Here is a 20,255-nt window from a genome sequence, read left to right as displayed (position 1 = left end):
GAAAATGAGCAGGGCTCAGTCAGTATTCTGAGAGAAAGCTAAAATAAAATTTGTCTGCCAGGTGTGGCAGTGCAAGCCTTTAGTCCCAGAATTTAAGAGAGGCAGAGGCAAGTGCATTTCTATGAGTATTAAAGATCAACCTAGTCCAGGACAGCTAGGACCCTCTTACACAGATAAATCCTGTCTAGATAGATAGATAGATAGATAGATAGATAGATAGATAGATAGATAGATAGATAGATAAAATCATTTGCTTTCAGGTATTCAATAAATTATTTAAATCTTAATGGTATTTGTTTAGTTTTGTTGTTGTTGTGGCTGTTGTTGTTTTGAGACAGGGTCTCTCTATGCAATCCTAGCTGTCCTTGAACTAACAGAGATCTGCCTGCTTCTGTTTCCCAAGTACTAGGATTAAAGGCATGTGCTAACATGCCCAGCTTGTTAATATTATTTGAACATAGTAAGATTTGTATTTCATAGAATTACTGACCATTTATATATTCTAATCTGCAGAAGTAAAGGAGTCAGCTCCTAGTACAAGTAAGCGCAGGCCTTTAATCCCAGCACTCGGGAGGCAGAGGCAGGTGGATTTCTGAGTTCGAGGACAGCCTGGTCTACAGAGTAAGTTCCAGGACAGCCAGGGCTACAGAGAAACCCTGTCTCAAAAACAAACAAGCAAACAAACAAACAAACAAACAAAAAACCCCAAGAGTTCACTTACTCTTCACTGCATTTTACCTGCATTGTTTTGTAAAGGTGGGTCACATACAGTTTGCTGATGACAGAACATCAAGATGCAAAGCAGGTTACAAAAGTGTTTTATGTCACCCCGCCATTTCAATGACTCACTGAGTTTACCCTGTCTCTTGCAACCATCACATTTGGCCATCTGAAACAAATTAAAGAGAGCAAAGAAGAAACAAATTATCAGGGGCTACAGAGAGGGCTCAGCTGTCAGGAGCACTTGGCTGCTCTTCCAGATGACCTAGGTTCAATTTCCAGCTCCTACATGGTGGCTCCTAACAGTCTCCAGTTCAGGGGATCTGATACCCTCTTTTCTGGACTCTGAAGGCACCAGGCACAAACATGATGCATAGACATACATGCAGGCAGAAAAACCCATACACCCATAATAAAAATAAATGGTTAAAAAACAAACAAAATATCTCTAGTCTGATGGAATAAAATCAGGATAACAAGTAAAGAAATGAACTTTAGAACTTAACTTACAAATGTTTTAAATTTAAAATTAATATATTTGTTTATATATGTATTTATAAATAGACAAGATAGCATATCTGCTTTTATTTACAAGAACTTAAATCATCAAGTCAAAGGTGACTGTCCTAAAATGGAAAATATTCATACACTAATATTTAAAAAAGTTTGTGTCCCTTTGTGTCTAGTACTGTGCTTGAACATCTAAACAAACAAGGGGCAGCCGACATTGGCACAAGCAGGGGGTTCTTTCCTTAGTCACTCTCTATCTTACTCATTAAAGGAGTGTCTGTCAGTTTAAATCAAGCTTATCAACTGTACTCTAGCTGTCCAGCTTATTCTCTGGAGCATCCAAGCACTGGAATTACATGTGGAACTTTATGTCAGTGCTGAAGATCCAAAATCCAGTCCTCACACATGCACAGCAATCACTCTATCCACTTAGGCATCACACCAATTCTACCAATGACATCATAAAAAAAAAATCTTTTTTTAAAAAACCAACCCATATATGTAGAATACCCTAATAAGCAGCAATTGGGGCTGGGGAGATGGCTCAGCGGGTAAGAGTACCGACTGCTCTTCCAAAGGTCCTGAGTTCAAATCCCAGCAACCATATGGTGGCTCACAACCACCTATAATGAGCTCCAACGCTCTCTTCTGGTAGGTACATCTGAAGTCAGCTACAGTGTACTTATGTATAACAACAAATAAATCTTTGGGCCAGAGAAAGCAGGAACTGAGCAAGCAGAGTTGACTGGAGCGAGCAGGGACGACCGGAGTGAGTGGGGTTGATCAGAGCGAGCAGAGGTCCAAAAATTGAATTCCCAACAAACACATGAAGGCTTACAACCATCTGTACAGATACAGTGCACTCACATACATAAATCTTTAAAAAAAAAAAAAAAGTAGCAATTGAAAAACAAAGTTCTGGGCCTGTAAGAAGGCTCAGTAGTAAAGGCCCTTACGGCCAAGCCTGATAACCTGAGGTCGATCTTCTGACCCACACAGTGGAAAGAGAATCAATACCCACACAAGTTCTCATCTGAACTCTTTCCCACATAAGAGCCACGGCAAACATGCACCTACACTGACATGTATGTGCTACTGTACACAAAAAATAAATAAATTGGGCTGGTGAGATGGCTCAGTGGGTAAGAGCACCCGACTGCTCTTCCGAAGGTCCAGAGTTCAAATCCCAGCAACCACATGGTGGCTCACAACCATCTGTAAAGAGATCTGACTCCCACTTCTGGAGTGTCTGAGGACAGCTACAGTGTACTTACATATAATAAATAAAAAACAAAAATAAATAAATAAATAAATAAATAAATTTAACAAAATAAAAACAAAGATGTTTTTTAAAAATTTAAACAAATTTTTTCAGAATTCAGAAGACAGATTCATGTATTTAAATAAGTGAATAATAATTAAAATATTTTAATACCATAAGTCAACTGTATCTCTACAATAAGTTAAAAACAAAAGGAGTAAATTTAAATCCCCCAAATGTTGCACTAATTGTTAAGAAACAAAACATTTAATATTAAAGGAAATTTAATCATCAAATTATTATTCTTTGTACATAAATTAAGAAAAAGAACCTAATACTAACTCTCTCCAAACCCAGGAATATGAATAATATTTTTTTTACCTGATAAAACAAAACTGTATACTTAGACATGCATTCTTCACAACAGAAGTCTTCCACCTTTCCACCCAAATTATTCTGTATCAGTTTGGGAGATGTCTGTAAACAATAACTGCACATTTTACAATGAGTTCCCCAGCGTTTTCCCAAGTCATGTTTATAAAGCAATTTGCAACCTAAGAAATCAGAAAAGATAAAAATTAATATGGGGCCGGGGCCTAGCAAACACATAAGTATATGCTCACAGTCAGCTATTGGATGGATCACAGGGCCCCCAATGGAGGAGCTAGAGAAAGTATCCAAGGAGCTAAAGAGATATGCAACCCTGTAGGTGCAACAACATTATGAACTAACCAGTACCCTGGAGCTCTTGACTCTAGCTGCATATGTATCAAAAGATGGCCTAGTCGGCCATCACTGGAAAGAGAGGCCCATTGGACATGCAAACTTTATATGCCCCAGTACAGGGGAATACCAGAGCCAAAAAATGGGAATGGGTGGGTAGGGAAGTCGGGGGGGGGGGGGATGGGGGACTTTTGGGATAGCATTGGAAATGTAATTGAGGAAAATACATAATAAAAAAAAAGAAAAAAAATTAATATGGACTGAATAATAATTATGTTTTCACACATGGGACTTAACCAACTGACAGGTCAAGAAGTCAGTTATAGTATCAAAACTAGACAGCTGTGTGTATGCAGACTGAACTATATGTTATATATAGTAAATTTCATTGCATAAAGTTTTTGTTTCATTTAAAGTGTGAACATATCCTAGGTTTATAGTAGGATGTAATGTGAAATGTAATTAATTTGTATAATAGTTAAATAATTGAAAGCCACTGGTCAAGAAGGATAACAGTGCCATGTTAGAGTCAAGTAAAACATTCTTAAACATATATATTATCTAAAAAAGAGAAAATTAGCTTCACTTTGATATACTTATTCAGAAACACAAACCTAGGGTGCTACTAGAACTTAAAACCTTCCATCTAGAAATGAGGACAGGACCTAAAGGTCTTTGAGCTCTCCATCAAGCTAATGGAGTTAAATGTATCCTGTGTGCCACATTATATACTGTACTTTAGAAGATCTTTGACTTCATTTTAATATCTACATAAAATTAAAGACAAGATAGCAAATTATCTGTCAATAAATAAAATGATGTTGAGGGTCTGTACAAAGGATAAAATAGACTGGCATAGTAATCCCTTTAGTCAACAACTACGTTAGAAACCACCACCGCCACACTCAGTAAGATTACTATTTGTCAATTACCTTCACTACAAAATGACTTGTCAGCACCTGAGAACCTCACAGTCTCCTTTATAATTTTCTCAATTTTACAGTATTCACACATTGCCATTACATTATTGATTTTCTTATATTCATCACAACAATTCTTGCCACAGAACTGAAACATTTTACCCTGTAAAGAAACATTTAGTAATTAGATATTTGTGTTATATTATAGAAATTTTCATCCTTCTTACTTCAAAAATACATGGTAAGCAGTTGAGCACATGGAACGTCCTAATCTTAGCGCTCAGAAAGCAGAGACAGAAAAGACCTCTTTAAGTTCAAAACCAACCTGTCTATGGACTAAGTTCAAGGCCAGCCAGATTTACACAGTAAGCCCCTATCTCAAAAATGAAAAACCCAAATGGTGCAATTTTGAGACAGAAAAATCAAAAAGTACATTTACAGAGTGTATTTGAGTTTATATTCAAACTCTTATCATGGACCTATACTTTGCTGTTTTATTTCTTCTGTATTTTATAAAAAGAAGTTCTCACTGAGTAGCCACATTAATCTGAACTCACAATCCTGTGTGCATGCACTTGCACAGCAGCTAGGAGCCCACACTTACCTTGTAGTCAAGAAGCTCTGGCTTTGTGGCAAAAAGACGGTTACAGTGTTGACACCTAAGCTTCACCACACTTCGGGCAAACCCAACATGCTGGGACTGGGCAGCCAACCTCTGGAGCCCAGCAGCAGCGGAGCTGTTGATCGAGGTGGGGGACACAGCGGGTGTACTCCCTCCACCTGCAGATGCTGATGAACCTGTGGGGATGCTCACGATTACCTGGCCCTGAGACAAGGGCACTACTGAAGAATTCATTCCAGTTGGTTTGTTAAACAAATTCTGAAAAAAGTAAAACGATAAGAATAGGTCTATTTAATCACCTGTTCAAAGACTAGGAATTACGCCCCTCTGTATGCCAAGACAGATTCTAGTAATGCAGCAAGCTAGGCGCCTTGTCTTTGAGCCTTAAAACTGAATGAGGCAAGTCTCACTCATGTAGGAAAACCATCCAATAATCTTCAAAACTAGTATTCTCTCAATAGTGTTATTAAATCTCATGGATGACAGTTAAGTGACTGTACAGGCTAATCTAACAAGCTAAGCTGAAAAGCTGTCATAGAAACAATAATCCTGGCACAAGGAAACAGCAAGTTTGTATGACTACAGTAGGTGATTCACTGACTGAGGAAGAGGAAGATTCCCAAGGTCCTACCTGGAAAGCTACCACACAACTGTAGCTGCAGAAGTTGCGTATACTTCCATCTGACATGGCTAGATGATACTGAGGGATTGCTGAGGTTTTACAACTGTTACACTGAACTTGTACACCTTAGCAAATGAAAGTAAAAGCTAATGAGTCACACATAAACCTAGGAGGAATTAAGTATCAGACAAAAATTCAATTTTCAGGTTAAGCTATAGGAACTGAAGCTAAACCTCAATCATGCCACATCTATCATAAACTAACTGAACATTTAAAAAGCTTTAAAATTTTAAATAGGCATAATCTACCCTGAAATTATAAAATAAATGGATCTTGAAATATACTGGATGTGAATAAAGAAAATACATTAAGGAAGATTATTTGTAATCCATTCAGTAAGGGGATGCATAAATAGGCAAACAAGGAAATACGGTAACAGGAATAGTTTACAGCAAAAGTGTGAAATAGGTTTGTACTAAAAATCAATTAAATTTAGACAAAAAATTGGGCCAGCAAAAAAGTAGTAACTAATTTTCCAACGATTACATTTTATAGTTTATGAAAGCAGTATTACCTGCGGAAGTAACCATTTTAACTCTGTAAGCAGATAAGCAATTAACAGAACAGAAAAGTTCTGTCTTCCCCAAGCTATTGGTATTCTCAATCATTTCTGCTGAGGATCTCAATGATTTGCAAAGCGCACATGGTGTTATTTTGGCTGATTTCTATTAACAGAATAAAACAACATTCATTTTTACCAAATTCATAAAGCATAATTCTTTGAACTGTTTAACTTAACTCTGTTGAAATATTACTACTTTTTATGTGTGGTAGCAGGAATCAATCCCAGGGCCCTGCCTGGTACATTTTTCCCCTTACTCATGAAGTATTTTAACACAGATCAGTACAATCCTCAGAAAGATCCTTCGCAAAGGAAACTTGTATGTTATCTGAGATTCTGAGTATGCATATTGCATATGTATGCATACAAAAGTGAAAAGCGTTTCACCATGGAACCATGTGTTATACTTCTGTATTTCTATTGTATCTCATTAGAAAACAGTGTTAGCTATAACCTAGTAGTTAATTTAAGATCTAATAACTGATAAACATTGTTTTTAAAAAGTTGTTTTATACATAACACAACTGTCTCTCTTTTATATATTAGACAAAAGTGTAAAGAGCTTCCTATGAGAGATACTATTTAAAGCAGCGAAGTTCTAATTGAAGGAAATCAGTAAATTTAGAACCTCAGTATTAATCCTCTCCTTAACAAGGCGAATTGTAAGCATCAAGGTGAGAGCAGAAAACAGTGACTCTGACAGAGCAACTGTCACTCAACTAGGAACTCAACAGAAAATGAGGGCAAGGACTATTACCCTGTCACACACTTAAGAAAACACTGCTCAAGCTAGACCCAAAAGATTTTACAATCTTCCCTTTCTGTGATAAATTGTAAATGTGACACTAAAATTTGTGTATATTAGGATGTTCTGATCTGGAACATCTTCTAACTCCTAAGATCAGAACTATAAACCCGAACTTAACTTAAAAGACTTGAGTCAAAACTTATCCTTGTAAACTTGCTGACACATCTATCTAGTCCTACGAGCTATGCTTTGTTTGTGACACATAAAACCCCATAATACTCCTATCATACCATCTTTTCATTTATTTATATATCAGAAGTATGTCTTCCCACAAAACAGAAATTGGATTCAATGTTTGTTTGAATAAATTAAAATTAAAGGAAAGCAGAAGCAATACCATCCACAATGTGCCAGGCTGTGTATTAGTGCTTTTGCTCTTAGTTTACACAGCAGAGTTTTCACAACCATTAATAGGTAAAAAAGACAAAAACAAAAACCTAGAATAAATATATGTAGTGTTTTAACCCATGTAAAACTGTACGTGAACATACAGTACGTGAACATGTAGGTTGGTCTTAACATTCACTACATTAAAAATCTATAGTTTGGTCTTTAGTTGGTTGGGAGAAGGATTGTTTGGGTTTTTGCTTTGAAGCCAGAGTCTCACTATGTAGTTCTAAATGGCTTGACACTAGCTATGTAAACTGAACCAAGCTGGCCTCCAGCTCAGGGACCTGCTTTCCTCTAATTCCCAAATCCTTAGAAATGAAGATGTGCATCATCATGCCAGGCCCTTGTACTTCTGGAAGATGGAGAGTAGGGACCTGAGAAACATGTCCTTAACACAGCATATTTTAATACATGAAAAGTAAACTTTCAAAATTAAAATTAAAAACCCAATTTAAAATTATGTTTTATTTTATTTCTCTTTTTATGAAGCCTCAACTTTTAGTACCTGATAAAATATCAGGAAAAGAATAGCCTTTAAAAAATATTAAATTATTTTTCATTTGTGAGAAAAAACAAGTTATATTATGCGATAAGGCTAAACCCTTTCAAAAATTAGAAATCACCAATAATTTAAAAAATGCTGAATTTCTACAGTGAGTCCCAGGCCATCCAGTGCTACATGGTGATAGCCTAACTCTCAAAACAAAGCAAAAATACCCCTTCCCCAACAGCAAAATAATTGAATACAATAACAGTAAAACCTAAATGGCACTATTCACTGGTTTTAGTGGCCTATATACAAATTCACTATGTATTAAAAGAAAAAAAGTCAAATCAGCAAATGAAATAAAATAGGAAGCCACTGTAAAATATAAAAAGTATTTACCATCCCCTAGGACAGTGGTTCTTAGCCTTCCTAAGGCTGCAGCCCTTTAATACAGTTCCTCATGTTGTGGTGACTCCCAACCATAGCATTGCTTTGTTTGTTGGTCCCGATTTTCTTTTTTTTTATTTTTTATTTATTTTTAATTTTTTGAAAAAAAATTTTTTTTAATTTTTTCGAGACAGGGTTTCTCTGTATAGCCCTGGCTGGCCTGGAACTCACTCTGTAGACCAGGCTGGCCTCAAACTCAGAAACCCGCCTGCCTCTGCCTCCCAAGTGCTGGGATCAAAGGCGTGCCCACCACGCCTGGCAACATTGCTTTCATTCCTATTCAGAACTGTAATTTCATTACTGCTATGGATCATAATGTAAATATCTATGTTTTCCAATGGTATTAAACTACCCCTGTAACAGAGTTATTCGACCTACCAAATGGGTCATGCTACTTAGGCTGAGAACCACTTGTTTAGGGTAACCAATTATGAAACTAATATATAACCAAAATTTACTGGTGAGATGTGGACCAAAAAAACCAAATAGCATAGAAGATTCTTATCATAGAGTTTCTCCAGTTTATTCTCTGCAAATTTCTAATTCACAAAGTAATGAATAGCCCTCATTTCTTCTGGTTAAGGAAGAAAATTCTCTTCACTCTACTAAGATTTTTATTTTCTACAAGTGTAATTATGTGGTTCCATTTGCAAGAAAATATATGTCTGAGCATGTGTATGTATGTGTGTATGTGTGTGTATATATATATATATACACACACACACACACATGCACAGACATACATGAATCTGAACCTTTTTGCTGAAGAACAAATATAAAAACCAAACTATATTTGAAAGATCAGAAGTCTACACACTAAAAAGAATGGATATTCCTAGGAAATATAATTCTGCTGTATGTTTGGGTCACTTAAAAATTACTATTCAAAACCACAAATCACATCTGAAATAAAAGCCATGCCCTAACCAGGCATGACATTAAATGCAGATGACTGCTGCCCGTGGTAAGCAAAGGCAAGAGGGCTAGAAGTTCAAGATTAGCCTGGGTCATATGACAAATTCCAGGAAGACATGACTCCATAGTGAGACCCTGTCTCAACAAAACAAAGCCAAATCCTAAAAAGATGCATTTCTTACTAGTTTTGGGGGAAAGGGTTTCCCTGTGTAACTATGGCTGCCTCAAACAAACTTGCAGAGATCTGCCTCCCTTTGTCTCCTGTGTGCTGGGATAACAGTGTACACCACCACTATTCGGCTAAAAGATGCATTCCGTAATGCATGTACAGAAACTGGGACATATAGAACTCTATTTCAGAACATTTAATATATATGCATTTGACAAATGCCATATGCATATAAAAACTTAACCAAATACTTATCTCATTATTTTAAACTGCTTCAAAAATTATCCTACCCAAGGTTTCAACTCCCCTGAAATGAAGATAAATCAAGATTTAAAAGATCAAATACCTGCTTGTATGAGGTGACACACATTGAACTACAAAACTTCTTAGACTGCCCCTCAATTTGCAGCACATGGCACTGTCCAGAGCCACTATAACAGTAACCCCCACAGTTCTCACAACAGTTCATAGTGAGGTTGTTAGCAGAGCGAAACTTAGAGAAACAGGCATCACTGCAGAGCTTGTGAACCACGTTCTGGTAATTAACTTCATGTCGAATCTAAGAATTACAAAATACAATCAAAACATCAAACAAAGAATTAAGCATTGTTCTTTAAGCATAAGTATGAAACGTACTCATTCGTGTACAGTAAAAAGGTGACTTACAACAGCGTTCTTCTGGCACATGCTGCATTTGGTTGAAATGCTATTTGTGTTTATGGTAACAATGGGCTTTTTTTTCAGTTCATATGTTGACAAGCATGACTGACTGCAAAAATCCTTACTGGTGGTACTATTTTCAAACTGGGCACTGATCACATCCTTTGGATTTAAAATGTCTCTAAAATGGTAACAGAGATGAAATAAGTCACAGGATATTACATTTACCACCCTCTTGGTATATTAAAAGAACCAAATAAAACTAGGCTTATAATAAAGGGCACTGCAACTATTTAAAACATTTTTAATTTTATGTGTATGAGTACTTTGCATACATGAATGCCCGTGCACCACTTGGGTTTCTGGTGCAGAAAAGGAACAGAAGAAGGAGTTGAATCGCCTTGAAGTGGAATTAGATGGCTATAAGCTACTACAAGGGTCCTAGGAATCAAAGCTGGGTCCTCTGAAAGACTAATCAATGCTCTCAACCAGTAAATCTCTCCAGCCCCCAGGAGAGATTGCAACTTAAATTTGTTGGTGTGTGTACAGCTGTTTAAATTTGTGAGTGTACATGTGTACATGTATACATTTGTAGTGAGTATTGCAGTGGGGGGGGGGTGTTGTTCCTTCTGTCTTTTTTTCTATTTCATGTTTATTTATCTTGTATGTCTGTATGTCTGCATGTCAGAGGACAACTTGTGGCTTCCAGGAATGAATTCAGGTACTAAGTCTTTACTCACTGAATCATCTTACAAACCTCCAAGACAGGGTCTCCCTGAACCTGGAATTCAAAGAGTAAACAGTAGGTGCCCCCCTGACCTACAGGGATCTACTACTCTTTGCCTTCCCAGTGCTGAGCATCGAAACTTACGTCCTCAAAAGGCAATCATTTTTATAAATAAGCTAGTTACCTAGTCCTGTGTGATATGTATTTAAGCATCGCTATAAAAAAATCTAGATGTCCACATCTAAAAAATGTAATATGTAAGCATCAGTAATGAAGACAAAGAAGAATGAATCCCAGCCAGGCGGCGGTGGCGCCGCCCTTAATCCCAGCACTCTGGAGGCAGAGACAGGCGGATTTCTGAGTTCGAGGCCAGCCTGGTCTACAGAGTGAGTTCCAGGACAGCCAGGGCTACACAGAGAAAGGCTGTCTCGAAAAAGCCAAAAAAAGGAGGAGGAGGAAGAGAAAGAAGAGAAGGAGGAGGAGACATGCAAGTAAATAAACAGTGCTACCAAGTAACAGAAAGAGGGAAATGAAAAAGTAAAAAGAAAAAATGGACACAAGAATAAATGAATGAGGGGATAAAACAGTGAGAACAGGTGAAACTGGAAATCCTGATGGATGAGGGAAAAACACAAACATTGAATGTTAGGTATCCTTTTAAAGATTTATTTATAGGAACATCTGCTTCTGGGCACATATATGCTCTATATGCATGCCTGGTGCTGAGGAGGCTGATAGAAGGCACTGGATTCCCTGGAACTGAAGTTACAAATGGTTATGATACATGGTGTGGGTCCCTGGAACTACAGGCCTCTGAAAGAGCAAGTTAAGTACTCTTAACTGCCGAGTCACCATTCCAGCCCCTCAAACACTTATTTCTGACATGTATAGAAAAATAATGTGTGTTCAGATAACTCAGTAATAACCACCAAAGGACAAAAAAAATTTAAGAAAAATGCATAAAATTAATATATATGCAAAAATGTAATATATACTAATATATACACATACATACATGTGTGTGTATGTGTGTGTGTGTGTATATATATATATATATATATATATATCCATCCAAAAGGTGTAGCGGGGATAACAGTTCAGCCAATAAAGTATAACCTTGACAGCACAAGGAAGGACCTATGTTCAATCCCTAGAACCCAAATAAAGGCAACCAGGTATGGTGATAAGCACTTGTAATACCAATGCTAGAAAAGACCAGACAGGAGAATCCTTGAAACAGGAGGATACCTAAGAGAGACAGAAGGATCCCTAAGGCAAATCCCAGTCAGTCCAGAGTAAGTGCTAAGCTCTAAAGAAGGCATATAGCATTCCTGAGATTCCTGAGGATAAGGTTATCCCCTGTCTTTCATATTCGTGTGCATGTTATGTACATACACCTATATACATGTGCATACATAGTACTCACATGACCTCCCCTATCAGCATGCTATATATACATGAAATTCATGTATATACAGCATGAGTATATACATGAAAGGTGATACATTTCTGTACAATTATGTGAGCTTATATTGTTAAAAATGAGAAATCTTTATAGATGTATCTATGGTTCTCATGGGGAAAAAAGTATCACTGGTATCTTAGAAGTTCCTGATTCTTAAGATGGTTAAAGATGAACAAGTAGGGCTGGTGAGATGGCTCAGCGGGTAAGAGCACCCAACTGCTCTTCCGAAGGTCCGAAGTTCAAATCCCAGCAACCACATGGTGGTTCACAACCATCCGTAACGAGATCTGACTCCCTCTTCTGGAGTGTCTGAAGACAGCTACAGTGTACTTACATATAATAAAAATAAATAAATCTTTAAAAAAAAAAAGATGAACAAGTAAAGCTATTATATCAACCAACCAAACTATTTCATAATAAAACAGCAAACTAGAAAGCTAAAATAATCATAGTTTTCAATCTAACTCAAATCATAAAATAACCTAATAGTGCATGCACTAAAATATAAAAGCTTAGACAATACAGCTAAGTATTCATTTTTAAAATCACAAAACAGTAGAAATAAAGAACTCTGCTTTAGGTACATTAATTTAGCCAAAAAAGTATGGGAAAATCAATTTAATAGTCACCTTACCTAAGTCATAATACTAACAGCTATAATACTAATAGCTTTTCTCTAAATTTAAGGTCATTAAATAATTCAATAAATAATATTAGGTATCCACTAGACTACTAGTTGTAAACCCAACAAAGTATATACTGCTACGTTATTTTTGTTTAACACTGACAGGTAATACTGTATATTTACTTATATGATGCTTTAAAGTATATCTTCATGGTGAAATGGCTAAAGTTACTCAGTTGTCACTTTCACTATAATACTTTACATAAACTCAGAATTGGGTCGGTGGGTGGGGTTCCTTTGGTTTAGCTCTTTTTGTTTTCCTCAAGAAGGTTTCTCTGTGTAGCCCTGGCAGTCCTGGAACTCACTCTGTAGACCTCTACTCAAAAGATCCACTTGCCTCTGCTTCACAAGTGTTGGAATTAACAAGTGTGCATTTCCACTCCTGGCTTTTTTCTTTTTAAAGATTTATTTATTTATTTTGTGCACATGAGTACACTGTCGCTGTCTTCAGACACTCCAGAAGAGGGCATCAGATCTCATTACAGATGGTTGTGAATCACTATGTGGGTGCTGGGAATTGAACTCAGGACCTCTGGAAGAGCAGGGAGAGCTCTTAACCGCTGAGCCATCTCTCCAGTTCCACACACCTGGCTTTTGAACTTAGAATCTTTAAATATATTAGCTACAGGCACTCCACTTTTTAATAGATTGCTTGAAATCATTCCTCAAATTCTGAGTCACCAAAACACCAATATTATTATTAAATTAATTTTAACTTTGAACTAGATGAAATTTCCTAATCTAGTTCTTAATCAACATGCATGGCTCTATATCACTTTCAGCCACATACAGAAATTAAAAACACATTCACCAAATAAAATTTGAGTATCAGCAAGTTCACACACTAACTGTTCCAAACTGAACACACCCTTTCTTAAATCCATAGTACACCTGCTTCAACTTTCACTTTTTCCAGATTTTGGAATACACACACAGATTTTACTGATTAAGCATTCCTGATTTGAAAATCTTGGAATGCTCAAAATCACAAAATTTTCTGAGTATTATTACTAAAAATTTTTAGATGTTAGATTTTACTGTTTGAGATTCTCAAACTGGATAACCTTAAAAGTAAATCCCCAACAACAACAACAACAACAACAACAAATCTGTGGTGTTTCTCTTCTTTAAAGAAGCAGCAAGGTTACAAATGAAAAGCAGTCCTTCCAAAGGAAACTAAAGTCTAATCTTCACTGGGATCCACGAAATACAGTAACTTAAATTCTAATGGTACTTTATAATACAACCAAATTTAACTCTTTCAGTTATCCCAGAGAAATGAACACAAACAGGTGTGAATAAGGGGCTGGGGAGATAGCATAAAGGTTAAGAGCACTGGCTATTCTTCCTGAAGAACCTAATTTCAATTCCCAGCATCCATATGGCAGCTCACAATGGTCTGTTACTCAGTTATACCCTCTCTTCTGACCCCTGAAGGCACCAAGCTCACACATGGTACATACACACATGCAGAGCAGGATGGCCGTGGTGCACACCTTTAAACCCAGCACTCGGGAGGCAGACCCAGGCTCATCTAGATGAGTTCAAGGCCAGGCTGGTGTACACAGTGAATTCCTGAACAGCCAGTGTGCTACACAGAAAAATTCTTGAAAAAGTGCTTCAGTGCTAGACAAGTAGAATGTAAGAAATCTTAACTAAAAAATATGAAAGAATTGGTTTAAAAATCACTTGTTGAGCTAAAAGAGATTGAGTACTTCCCAGAAAAATGGAAAGCAGCAACATGGGGCACTAAATAATATGTTGTTTTTTTTTTTTTACTGTTGTTTTGTTTTGTTTTATAAGAAAAACCTACAGCAAAGTTGAAATGCAAATAATAATACACAGGTTAAGAAACAAGCAATAAAAGAAATAAAGAAACAAAAGATAATTTAGAACTCTGCTATACTTTGAGCAACTTGAACAAGTCTTCTTGGTGAGGGGAGGTGGTGGGCGGGCAGGTGGCACTGTGTATCCCGTGAGGCACAGGGTAGAGCAGAAAAGCTGAGTAGACCCTTTCCTCTGATAAGCAGTCTGCCCCTTCTGGAGGATTTTTTTACAACCAGAGCAAGAAACTCGAACAGCTGTGGCTGGAACTGAAGGAAGCATTTTATTCATGCCAGGTGATGCCAGAGAAGGCTGAAAGCCAGTAGTCAACTGTGGAGCTTTAAAAAAAAAAGAGAGAAAGAAAAGAACATTCAAAGCAAAAAATTTTACTTTTTAATCTTATATTTTATGCATCGGTACTTTCTCTTCTATAGCTACTTTGGAACCCAGTATTAATTATGGAATATACAACATAAAGGATTCTAAATGAACAGAGGACACCCTATTTTATTTACCCAAGTAGAAATGGCCTCTCATTGATGCTGGCCAGAATGAATACAATTCATTTATTCAGGTCTGATCCTTACCAAGAGGACTGCCACTGACTGAAAACACAGCACTAATTTTCAGTTCCCCCTCTTGAGTTTTTTGCTGTTGGCCATGACTATACTCCTTTAAAAAAGAAAAAATAAATACAGAGAAATTATCAAATTCTTCAAGAAACCAAGACATTTTATTATTGCTATATAGAGGTAGAAAATGTTTACAGTATTAACATTAATAAGAAATAATGAAATATAAAACAGTAAACAAACTAGACTTAACAATAAGGGCAAAATAAACTAGTATATGCTAGGAGGAAAGAAGAATAAAAGAAATGAGTGTTAGCTTCCAAAACAGCCTGGCGTGCTACCAGGTATTTCTAAGTTATTTCTGAAACTCTTCATTACTATTACAATATTTTAAATTTCTGTTTATTATAAAAGTAATACATAATCACAATAGAACATTTAAATAAGGAGAAATAAACAAAAATCTACCACCCCCTCTATCACCTCAAATGGGCCTCTGGGACTCCAGTATATTTCTTTCCAGTCTTTTCCTTTCTCCAGTCAAAGAAAAGTTAGTTTCTTTATAGTTAATTACTATAAACAAATTTTTCTTATGAATTCATGTTCTTCTCATTTCAATTTTTTTGTATTCCTTCATATTACTCCAAATAATATCTAGTGGCTAAATGCCAGCATGTATAAGACTTGAGTGCAAGAACCAGATGTCTGGGTAGTCTGAGAATTCCAAACAAACACTTGAAAAACTGTATTAAATGACTTACGAGGAAAAAAATTTAGATTTATTTATTTATATGAAAAAAATTTAGATTTATTTATTTATATATATGAGTTTTGCCTACTAAATGTGTGTGTGTAGCACATTCATGGCTGGTGCCCATGGAGATCAAAAGAGGATCCTGAATCCCTGGGAATTCAACTATGAATTCAGTAAGGATTACAAGCACCACTATATGTAGGTGCTGAGAAACAACCACAGGTCCTCTCAAGTATGCTCTTAACCACTGAGCCAACTCTCCAGCCTTAAATGAGTTTTAAATCCAAGTAAACATTTTAAGTCAGACACAGCCAACACACATCAGAGTTCCAGTACGTATTTTTCAGGGCTGTTCTTTATCTTTACAATTATATTGCTCAGTTATGAATTCAGTAAGTTTTTTTGTTGTTGTTGAGATATTTATCACAACAAAGCTTGTAAAATACTGGAGACCAATTATTCTTAGAATACTGGGTGTCTCAGACATACTTACTCCCTTTTGGTGGTGGAAATATTAATATACTATACAACCTTGAGCAATATTGATATTTATTATATATACATAGTGGCATATCAAATTAAGCAGCTGAAGCTGACATAACATATGTACCTAGACTTAGGTACAAAAGGAAAACTGCCTAAACCTTCTGCAATTATAAGTATTTTAACACAGTAATTTTCTTTCTTTGGTTTTTTTTTTTTTTTTTTTTTTTCTGTTTTTGAGACAGAGTTTCAATGTACAACCATAAATGGCCTGGTACTTGCCAAATAGATCAGACAAAGCCCAAACTCTGGAATCCTGCTGCCTCCAAAGTACTGGGATCACAGGTGAGTACTACTAATATGACTAATTTGAGTACTTTAAAAAGAAAATGTATGGAAAACTCGATGACTAACATAACACAGCTTCAAATAAAAGCAAAATAGGCATTATTTGTTTTTTTTTTCTACCTTTTGCCTCAGGCACTAACACATTCATGTGTGGCACTGCTGTAACAGTTATTTGCACATATTCAGTATACTCAGTGAAATGCCACCATGAATATCTTTAATTCTTAAAGTAGGATCACTAGATTACCAGATCCATTGTAAAGGTTTTTGAGATATGATGAAATTGGTTTTGTCGAAATAAAGCTGTAATTTATGTTTTGGTTTTCTTTTGGGTTTTCAAGACAGGGTTTCTCTGTGTAGCTCTGGCTGTCCTGGAACTCAATCTGTAGACCAGGCTGGCCTTGAACTCAGAAATCCACCTGGCTCTTCCCCCGAGTGCTGGCAATAACGGTGTATGGTACCATGCCCAGTTCTCAAACAAAACTATTCTCAATTAAAAGTGTTTTCCTAGTTGCTTTAACATGCACATATCTTTAATGTTCACATACAAGTGCAATATGATAACAATATTAACCTCAGTAGCAGTTATTAACATTTCTTTAGAGTTAGAATTTTTATGTACTAAGGTTTCCACTTATGCCAAAATTCTGACAATCTTTACCTTTGTGATTTCTTCTATCTCTTACAAAGTTTTACTTCCATAAAAAAAATAATAAGGAAGTGGTTTCACTGTTTATAATACAGTCCTTTAATCCAGGGATCAGCAAACTTTATCTGCAAAGGGCCAGATAGTAAATATTTTTGACTTGGGAAGCCATATGGTCTGATCTCTCTCACAACTGCCCAACTCTGCCCTGGTAGAGCAAAAGCACTCACAGACAACATGTAAATAAATGAACATGACCAAGTTCTAATAAAACTTTATTTGTAAGAGTAATGGTTGAACAACATAAACATAAGGTGGATGAGATTTGACCAGCCACTGATTAATTTGCTAGTGCTGGGTTAGATCCATTTGGGACTGGGAAACTTTCTTTCACTAAATAGAATTTTTTAAAATTCTTTTATTAGATATTTTTTCATTTACATTTCAAATGCTATCCCAAAAGTCCCCTAGAAATTTTTTTCTTCTTACCATGAATACACCAAATTGTGGGAAAATGTCTATCATGAGTTATATATTCTATATTATGATCATCCTGATTAATCTTGTACCACACTATTCTGATGAAGCTGTACAATGTTTAACCAAACTGTTTTCCACTGAACTTTTCTATATACGTTTAAAAGTATGTACATACAGTATGTGTGTATGTGTATACCTACTCCTCAAAATATCAGAACCAAATTACCATTATGTTCATCAAACCTGTATTTTACTTTAGGAATAGTTGATATTATTTTCACTCCTCACATTAAAAAGAGAGAGAGAGAGAGAGATCTCATCAATTCATTCAAGTTATCTTTTAATTTACAATTACTTTTTAGTTGCTACTGGGAATAGTGGCTCTCAAATGGGAAACTGACACAGCTAGTACTGTCATTTCTATGATTATTATTTTACCTACATTTCCACTCAATTATCACAAGCTTTATAATTCTCTAAAAAAGTGATTAATTTATTTCCCAACTGTATTACCTTATCTTCTTTATTTCCTATAAAATGAATTTGCATGTTTTTGGCCAAAAATCCAACAACAGTTACATACTGATGCTGTATTAGTAATAATGTAGTAATCTGTATTATGTTAGTAACTACATAAGGTTCCCAGAATTTTGTTTTCAAATTCAGAGTTTGGTCTAGCACTGCTATTTCTTTGACACAATGAACAGAGTATATGTAAGAAATGTATTGGGCTGGTGAGATGGCTCAGCAGGTAAGAGCACTGACTGCTCTTCCAGAGGTCCTGAGTTCAAATCCCAGCAACAACATGGTGGCTCACAACCATCCATAATGAGATCTGATGCCCTCTTCTGGGGTGTCTGAAGACAGCTACAGTGTACTTACATATAGTAAATAAATAAATCTTTAAGAAAAAATAAATGTATCATCAACTATGTGACATATCATGTGGAATCTGATAATAAAAGTAGCAGTGTTGGTGATACATACTCTTATTTTAAAGGCAGAATCTCACTGCATAGCCCTGGATGGGGTGGAACTTAATAAGTAAATCAGGCTGCCCTCTAACTCACAGAGATCTGCCTGACTTTATCTAAATGTTGGGATTAAAAGCATGCACTACCACACCTGGCATATCTCTAGTCTGCTTTTCTTATTCTGTGATACAATTCCCAAACTTAAGAGACTTAAGTCATTGGCATGTATTATTCGTGGTAGCAGGGAGAGGAGAGAAGTCTGTAAGTATTCTGCATAAAATGCTTACAACATCTTCAAGGCAGAAATGCTTGGTTTGTCTGTCTCCTACAATGACTCTTAAATCATGATTTATGAAAAATAAATACCTGACAACCCCACAGTTTTCAAAAACAAAACAAAATAAAACTAACCAAACACGAGAGGTCAGAATAAGCAGCACTTCAGATCTTTTCCTTGCTGAACACAAAGGAAGGCCTTATAAATACCACAGGGCAACGACATTGAAAGCAAACATCCTCTATGGCCAAATAAACAATAGAACTAAAGGTAAATCCAACATTTACGTGGCTACATTACTTTCAAAGAGTCTATGAATCATTACTAGACTAATTAGGCAATTTGCTTTCCCATTTTCATTCATTCCAATAGAAGACTACAAATTAGTTCTTTTTTTATTACTATGAGCAGAAAAGAAGAAAAAAAAAAGATTTCAACATTAGTGACATCTAACTTTCAGATTCTATGGAAAAGATAGAAAAAGAGGACTTTGTCTCTCCTAAAGAATTTCAATTTGAAAACCTTACCTAAACATTTAAAAAAAAATTAGTTACAGAAAGATAATCTAATGAAAATAAAACTAGATTATAAAATAGACTGATTCTTTCCTGGCCATATAGCCTTGAATAACTAAATTAATCTATGAAAGTTATATTACTTTAGACCACACACACACACACACCTGGTACGAGGATGAAACAATACAGTACATTAAAAACAGCATCAACTAGTTTTAAACTACAGAAAACACTATAGAAAAATGCAATGGAATTAGAATGAATGAAACTGAAAAACCAGAGAATGGTTTGACAGCTAACAGAAGCAAGGTGACTGACAAGTGACTAAAAGCAATGGATTAGCAGTGAGACACAGATGTAGGCATTTCAGCATCCTAGTGTTTTGGATGAAGACCATCTTAAACTGTAAAAAGCACACTGAAAGCAATACCTCAAAGTTAAGCACTGGGAGAAATCACTATTAACTGATGATCAGAGTCATGAGCTGTCAGTATTTTATGAGTACAGTTTGTTACATCAAGTAACTAAGACTTTGTAACTCTTACTATTGGTCTATGGAGAAAGAGTAAAATTAATAAACTGTTACATAGTACTGAAAAAGCAAGAAATCTAGATTTCTAGTGATC

At 35.9% G+C, this 20,255-nt stretch overlaps 1 protein-coding gene across 4 annotated transcripts in view; it reads right to left on the bottom strand.

The window, feature by feature from the left end:
- The window catches only part of Zmym4 (zinc finger MYM-type containing 4), a 103,352-nt gene that overhangs the window by 39,722 nt on the left and 43,375 nt on the right, over window positions 1–20,255 (bottom strand). For 2 of the 4 annotated variants that reach the window (XM_085838945.1, XM_085838946.1), the window contains exons 6-15: window positions 15,165–15,249; window positions 14,660–14,915; window positions 9,883–10,057; window positions 9,563–9,775; window positions 5,953–6,103; window positions 5,388–5,503; window positions 4,739–5,014; window positions 4,147–4,297; window positions 2,873–3,045; window positions 739–889 (exon numbers count right to left, since the gene is read on the bottom strand). In XM_085838945.1, the coding sequence (XP_085695071.1) occupies window positions 739–889; window positions 2,873–3,045; window positions 4,147–4,297; window positions 4,739–5,014; window positions 5,388–5,503; window positions 5,953–6,103; window positions 9,563–9,775; window positions 9,883–10,057; window positions 14,660–14,915; window positions 15,165–15,249 (1,747 nt within the window). The remainder of the gene's footprint in view (window positions 1–738; window positions 890–2,872; window positions 3,046–4,146; window positions 4,298–4,738; window positions 5,015–5,387; window positions 5,504–5,952; window positions 6,104–9,562; window positions 9,776–9,882; window positions 10,058–14,659; window positions 14,916–15,164; window positions 15,250–20,255) is intronic. The other 2 variants (XM_085838947.1, XM_085838948.1) reach the window with 1 other exon arrangement.

The sequence above is a fragment of the Mus caroli genome, unplaced genomic scaffold (assembly GCF_978045245.1).
Source record: "Mus caroli unplaced genomic scaffold, Mus_caroli_1 scaffold_6, whole genome shotgun sequence".
In the NCBI taxonomy this organism is placed as follows: Eukaryota; Metazoa; Chordata; class Mammalia; order Rodentia; family Muridae; genus Mus; species Mus caroli.
The sequence above is the reverse complement of the archived record's forward strand: the minus strand, read 5'-3'. Positions and strand labels throughout refer to the sequence as shown.